This window comes from Colobus angolensis, unplaced genomic scaffold (assembly GCF_000951035.1).
Source record: "Colobus angolensis palliatus isolate OR3802 unplaced genomic scaffold, Cang.pa_1.0 Scaffold135, whole genome shotgun sequence".
NCBI lineage: Eukaryota > Metazoa > Chordata > Mammalia > Primates > Cercopithecidae > Colobus > Colobus angolensis.
This window is the reverse complement of record NW_012114433.1, coordinates 1,078,029-1,085,434: the sequence shown is the minus strand read 5'-3', so window position 1 is coordinate 1,085,434 and position 7,406 is coordinate 1,078,029. Positions and strand designations below refer to the sequence as shown.

Below are 7,406 nucleotides of genomic sequence, written 5' to 3'. Positions count from 1 at the left end.
GAATAATTTAGCACTGAGTTCAACAGAGAATTCTGATTTTTTAAAAAATGTCCTGTAAAAACATACTTTTCCTCTACTGGAAAAGAAAAATATTTTTTTGAGGCTAGTTTGTGACTCACCATGAGGCCATTATTCTCAGGTAATTTATACATGCCTTTAAAAAATTATTAGCAGTGTTCAATTAGCATTTTCTTAACTGGCTAAACCATTTGAAGGGGAAAGAAGTTAGAGCTTGCGGCCCATAAAGCCTGCTAGACTTTTAAACTAAATTCAGCGCCGAAGACCAGACTGCAGCAAGAAGTCTCATTACTGTATGGAGGAAGGAATGTAATAGGTATCTGTAATGAGGTTGACTATAGCTGGAAGCAAAGACACAGCTGATTTATACTGCAGATAGGGACATTAGCAAAATAAATACTCAACTTTGCTCAATGTATGCAAAATCTAATTTTGAACCCGCCAAGGTTATGGAACAGGGCAAAAAACCAAAAAGAGCCTCAAATCTTCAGGTAAGTAGTTTCTTAATGATTGATAAAAAGGCCTAACTCAAATTCTAGTCATGTATCTTAAAAATAACCACAAAATGCAAAGAATTTCTACTTTTAAATTTCTTTTTAAGAGTGGAATGTTCTTCAGCAGCCCTGCATGTTGAAAAACAAAAATCTAAGGCCGAGGCGGGCAGATCACGAGGTCAGGAGATCGAGACCATCCTGGCTAACACAGTGAAACCCCGTCTCTACTAAAAAATACAAAAAATTAGCCGGGCGTAGTGGTGGGCACCTGTAGTCCCAGCTACTCGGGAGGCTGAGGCAGGAGAATGGCATGAACCCAGGAGGCGGAGCTTGCAGTGAGCAGAGATCGCGCCACCGCACTCCAGCCTGGGCGACAGAGCGAGACTCTGTCTCAAAAAAAAAAAAAAAAAAAAAAAATCTAAGTAGCCACTTAAAAAGTTCATCTGCATTAAGCCATCCACACACATCTATTATAACACAGAAATAACTACTGTAACAAGGAACAAAGTGTTTTAAGGGATTTTCCAATATTTTGAAACAATGATACAAAATATTTTAAAAATTAAATTATTTTAATTTAATAAGAAATTAAATGCTTGCTAATTCCCTGAAACATTTTCTACACTTAACTCCTTCCAGGAGATAAAATGTATAACTTACATGCTATACAAAAACATTCAGACAGTATATGTATTTACAATTTTACAAAGTATGTATCTTATTAAAAGAATACTTTTTCTTTATAGGGAATACGTGTTAGGGACAGTTCACTGAGAAAAATGTTTTAAAATTACGTCGATTCTTGGATCATTTAAAGTGAGTTCGGTGCTGAAAGAATTAACTTACATAACCACAAATCAATGTTATCTTTAAAAATGAACATTTCCCAGATTTTGTCACAAACCATAGTGTGTGATAAATATCACTTTTGTTTTTCACAAAGATCTTGTGCTTTTTGCAAAGGTCCTGACCCAAACACATATTTGCATTTTTACATTCCCATTAGTTTTTTTAATATGTTAAATATTTTTAGGGTTCACTTCCTAATTCATGGATGTTGGGAAGTGTTTCCACAGGTAATTTCACTTTTTCCATTGGTAAGTTTGCTAAATTGCAACTATTTCTTGATTGTGGAAACTGTGCATAGAATGTGTAGGCACTTTCTGCCAAATAGTCATTTTGTTTAAAGCAATTATAAGTGATAATTACCAGTACAATGAAGATATTCTTTTCAAAGTAAAATAAGCTCCCACTTATTCCTTCAAAATTGAAAAAGGAAATTGTGTTAAAAAATGGCATTGTGACTATTTGGACCTGTTAACAGTTCATTTTGTTAATGAGCCCAAGGAAACAGACGATGCTGGATTTTATAAGCAAAGCTCCATAATAAATTTGACTTTTGAGTAAAACAGACCCTAAAGGTCATTATTAATGAAGGAAAAATTTTTCAATACAATTCAGATTTATTATTTCAGGCAAATAAATGAGGATAATCATCTATACTTTCTATTGAGGTGTGTATAAAATATCAATAATGTGATCACCTCAATTGTTCTCACATGCTCACGCTGTGTCTATCAACATTTGAATGTGATTAGCATTCCATAAAAATTGTAGATAAGAACGAATTTCACAACATAGCCCTGAATAAAAGAAATACAGGTAAAAGCACTCACATGTGGAATCAAAACGATCACATATGGAATTGAAATTTTGTCTGCATACTTTTAAGAATGTTACTAAACAACAATAATAAGCACTTGACTGAACTGGTTGTAGGAAATAACCAAAGTGAACATATTTTACTAAGGACAGAGTTTCTTGAGAAGTAGCAAGACATTTTGCTGGCTTGTAGACTGAGTGCTGACTTCTGATGCATTCTGAAGAATTAAAATAAGTTCTTATAAACTGCTTCCATGGCCCTTCTCATTATGATGATTAAATGCATATATTACAGTGTTTATGTGCCAATCTGACATTATTTACTTACGTTTAAGTGCTGTCTACAACAAGCAAACCCATATGGGAAAAATCTGAATTTAGTCCACAATTTTATCATATGCACTTCTAAAGCCCTTTAATCCTGTCATCATATGTCAGATTGAAATGTATTTAACCATCTTTTAAAATTAAACTTGTATTTTGAACTGGCCTGTATGCTCCAAAAATATAAGTTACTACGTTAATTAATACGGCCTAAACTTTTTGTCAAGGCAAAACCATGTCAGCAAGGCACTGTAACAACAGTACAACAGTGACAAGTTTGAGAAATTTATTTCCAGTGCAATTTTCATTTTCTTCCTCTCTTTGTTTAAGGGGCAAATTAAAAAGCAAGCATTGCAAACGTTATCATTAATGTCAAAGGAACTTATTTTTTGCACACTGTTCAACGGCTAAGAGATGTGAAACTTAAACAGGCAGGGGATGGGCAGGAATGGGATTATATTAGAACAAGTCAAGAAAAATGCCAACCAGTTCACCAACTAACAGAACTTAGCGAACAGTCTTCCCTTCTTGGTGAATGGGAGTATTTGGCCAGGGCTACTTTTAGGAAGTACCAACCCATTTGCTGTACTGCTTCTATGTGAACGTGAAGGAGGCCTCGGGAGCTGCTGCACCACAGCCCCCCTCAGCTGATCTCAAATTAAGCACCACACCCACGGTGCCACACTGGCCATCTGCACTACACAGGATAAAAATATAGGTTTTTTTTTCCCATTTAATTTACAGCGATCCCAATATCTGCTTTTTACAGCTAGATTTTCAGGGTCTGTGTCACCGTGTGCACATTCCGTCCTGTGGTTCTCAGTCATACAGAAGAGGGGAGGAAGGCCCCATATACCTTTCAGAGAAAACAAAAGCGTAGCTTCAAAGACAATAGTTTAAAAAACTACATGTATTTTCCCCTTCTCACTAATAAAATATACACAGAATGTTTAACAAAACTGTTCCTATTCTTAGGAGTGACTCTCGGTGTGAAAGGAACCCCTCAGACTGTTTTTGGTCTTCACTCAGCTTTAATCCCTGGTCTGTTACAGAATCGACCTATCTTCTAAGGAACGAGGTATCAGTAAGACAGGCAGAATTTTTAGCCTGGATAATCTTTTAAAAGCCACAAGTGAAAAACATCATTGTAGTGTGTGTGTGTGTGTGTGTGTGTGTGTGTGTGTGTAAAATGCAGCTGTGTGATTTCCAAGCAAACCAATCCTTTGATTTGGTATTACATGAGAAATTACAGGAGAAATAACCTAAAAGTTTTTTCAAAAAAAAAAAAGTTTACTTGGAATAGTATTAAAATGCTTAATTTTTACATACATTTTATGTTTGATTGTTTATGAAATGTATAACTTAAGATATGCTGTATATACATATATTTAAGACAATGCTTTCTTCAAAAATTTCAAGCTACAGTTCTTAGCATTTCAAGTACAGTGGCTTGTAAGTAAGCTAACCAATTACAAAGTAGTATTAAAATAGCTGTTCTATAATTTTTTTTTATCAATCTCAAAAGCTCACCTTCAGTACACTTTTGCTGCATATTTTTTATTCATTACAATTAACAAAAGAAGCAGCAGAATTGTTTAGTGCAGGGAAAGGGATGTTAACTTATCCACTTCAATTAGTAACTTTAAAATGCCACGTGGATCTTCAGGAAAGGAAAACGGACTTTTTCCTTTGCCTTTCCATCTCTTAAAATCCAGAAAGCATTTTTCCAGTTTTCCTCAATTGTTAGGAGACACTTATTTTCTTGCAAATTAATTCTTTTTAACTCCTTATGATAGCTTTGAATCCCATAAAGAAAGATGAATTATCACATACTGAGCCCAAGCTGTGAAACAGGAGGAGACAAATAGAGACCCCTACTGTGTTTAACAATGTAGAAGAAATTCCAGACGCAATAGAAAAATTTTCTGTCCTTTTCCCCGAGACCTCAGAGTGTGTGCACACAGCGCTGAACAGTGGAGGGCACTCTTGCCATGCTCAACGCGGCTCTGACCGCACACTCCCACGCGTCGACACAGTGGCCCACACCTCAAATTTGTTAAGTCACGACCACCTGTGGCACAGTCACCAACTGTCTTCTGTTTAAAACATTTGCAGTTTTTAACCTGTGCAGTGAAGCACCCGGGAAGAGACACTGTTGCCTTTATGGGTACATGCAGATGGGAGCTGGACAGCATTCCCACTTGCTTTAACTATCTGCCCTCGACGTTGCTTCAAATAATACGATGTTTGTTACACTTCAAGGTTGCACAATAGTTCTTTCGTGTAGATGTTAGGCTGTAATCACACTCACAACGAATGCACATGTATCACTATCTATGCCTAATGAAAAATACACAGACCTGAAAATATGTCAGCTGACACAAACAATTTCAATCGAAATTTGATGAGGGGGTGAAAACAAGGTTTCGCTAAATCACTTTTGGTGAAGATGCAGATGGTTTAAATTCAAAGGCTGTGGTCTCACTGATCTGACACACGAAATTAAACATGCTATTTCATGACATGCCTACTTGAAAGCACCTAAACACTGTCCATTTTTCAAATCCACTATGCATAGAAATAAATATGCAAAACCACGTAGATGTATAAATGCCTACATCTAAACAGCTCTAGAGGGGCACATGAGCCACGCTGGGTCCAGAAACAAGGCTATGATCAGCTGTGACCATCAGCCCGCTCACACTCCAGATCAGGTGATGGAATTATTTCCATCATTTGTCAGCACTTCATGGCACCGTTTCATTTCTACAGGCAAAGTCTGCACATACGCAAAAAGTCATCCTGGAAAACCCACTGCCCTGGGTCGTTGAAGCCAGTGACTCTGCACGTTCACAGATCCTACAACAGAATTACCAAACAGTGCGGCGAAGGTCACTCTCAAAAAGAGGACCAGGAATGCTGACGGATCACGACAAAGTGCCGTGGCACCTGCAGGGTTAATTAAACAGTTCAAGATGCAATAGTTACACAAAAGAAAGCCGTCTTCTCTTCTTCTTTAAGAACTATAAACACTTGTGCTGAACTAGATGGCGTCTGAGAAGCTGTGCAGCACGGCGCAAGCTCACGGGATCGCTAGTTAACACTCAGATTCAGTGTTAACACTTAACAGAACAGTGGTGAGCCCTGTTGCCAAGGTCGACAGCACAGATGCACTAATTGTATTATGAGCTTGACATCTAGTGGCCGCCCCTGGCAGGGCAAAGCAGGCAAAGGTTAAATCAGCAAGGCTTGTCAAAGCACTTCTAACTACCCACCTTCAGGGAGGGACGGTCGGAAGCTGGCCAGCACTCTGCAACCCCACCTTTTCAGACATCAGACAAAAAAGGCTTTCTGCGCTGAGCTGGCTGCTAGTGTTCACAGAGAATGCAAAGGGGGTAGGGATTTTAGATAGTAAGCATAACTAATCTGAAGGTGATTGAAAAAGACAGGCCCACAGAGGAAAATATTTAGATGCCACACTGGCATTATTGGATCCCCTTGGTGGACACCGTCTCAGTCTCGAGAACTCTTCCCTTTAATTAAGAAACAAATCAATCTTCATCTCTAACATAGAGATCATTCCATTATTTTATTACAATTAATATTTTATACTTTCTGGAACATGACTGGCCTGGTTTGCTTGGAAGTCAGTTAGCTGCATTTTAAATCATAAATGTGTTGAAATTGCACGAGAAATAACCCTAGACAGGTTTTTTAAAATGGAAGTTTACTGGAATATTAAATTGCTCCATTTTTACATACATTTTGTTTCATTGTGTTTGAAATGTGTAGTAATTAAGGTATGCTTAATTACAAACCTGTCCTTCCAAGACTAAAACATGTTGGTCATATTCTGGCAACTGTTCAACAAATCATGTAGGAAAATAAGAACTAATAAAAACAAAAGTCCTTCCTGTTATATTTAGAAGTTATGCTTCTTGAAACTATCTGGCAGCACTGAAAGACGGTGCACATCCTCATTAGAAGTGAAAAAGAGTTTTATTGTACTTAAATAAAAGCCAGTGCCAATACTTGTAAGAATGCTAAATTCCAACGAATGGTCAGCACACAGAATAGAAACCCTGGTTGTGCTTTTGCTTAATTCCCCCCAAAAGAAAATATTCTTAGGGCTATCTGGAGATGAATGGTACAGCTTTTTAGAGATTGCAGTTGGAAATGAAATTTGACCCACTTTTGCCATCATCTTGTATACAAAAAAGAATCAGCTTGCTAAGTAATTCCTGCTGTTACTCCATACCTTTTTCTGGCTTTGAACAACAGATCTAAAATCATTGGATAATGCATATGCCATGGAAGTTGAAAATGTATTGCACATAAAATTCCCAAACTGTTACATAATCAGCTGTCTCTAAGGTGGGAATTAATTGGCATGCTTTTTTGTTGATCACAGAAACGTGCATTTTAAGAGGTTACGTTTTTTAATGTTGTTTTTAAAAGAAATGTTTGCAAAGTCTTCTTTTCCTCTCCCCTCACCCAACCCGGTTACTTACTTTTTACCTTTCATGTTTCAGAGAAAGCAATCTGCCTGTGAATGTTAGAAAGTGGCTCCCGCATTGTTCCTTTTGGTATGCTGAATTGTAAATGTGTGTAGTGTGCTGGGCGAGCACTGAGGGCAAACCATGCATATACAGATAAAAGAAAAAGATCCTGCGCCAAGCACTGGTGGCCGAGCTTCTTTCCCTTAATTCAAACACAGTCTGTGAATACCACTGGTAAATTCTTAAATCACATGCTCAACACATTTAAAAGGATTTTTAAGACAGCCATATACTTCTAAGCTGGCAGAAAAAGAGACACACACTTTGAAGCAATTAGTGCTAACAAACAAAATACAGGATGGTAAATGGCTTTAAATTATAATATCCTTTTGTTCCTTCTTAAATACAT

General features: G+C 37.3%; 1 protein-coding gene across 1 annotated transcript in view; it reads right to left on the bottom strand.

Annotated features, from left to right (window-relative positions):
• SALL3 (spalt-like transcription factor 3) overlaps positions 1-5,831 on the bottom strand; it is a gene marked incomplete at its 5' end in the record, with an annotated part of 13,166 nt that extends 7,335 nt beyond the window's left edge. The window contains one exon of the mRNA XM_011934392.1: positions 5,774-5,831. Coding sequence (XP_011789782.1) covers positions 5,774-5,831 — 58 coding nt within the window. The remainder of the gene's footprint in view (positions 1-5,773) is intronic.
• Positions 5,832-7,406: the final 1,575 nt, after the last annotated feature.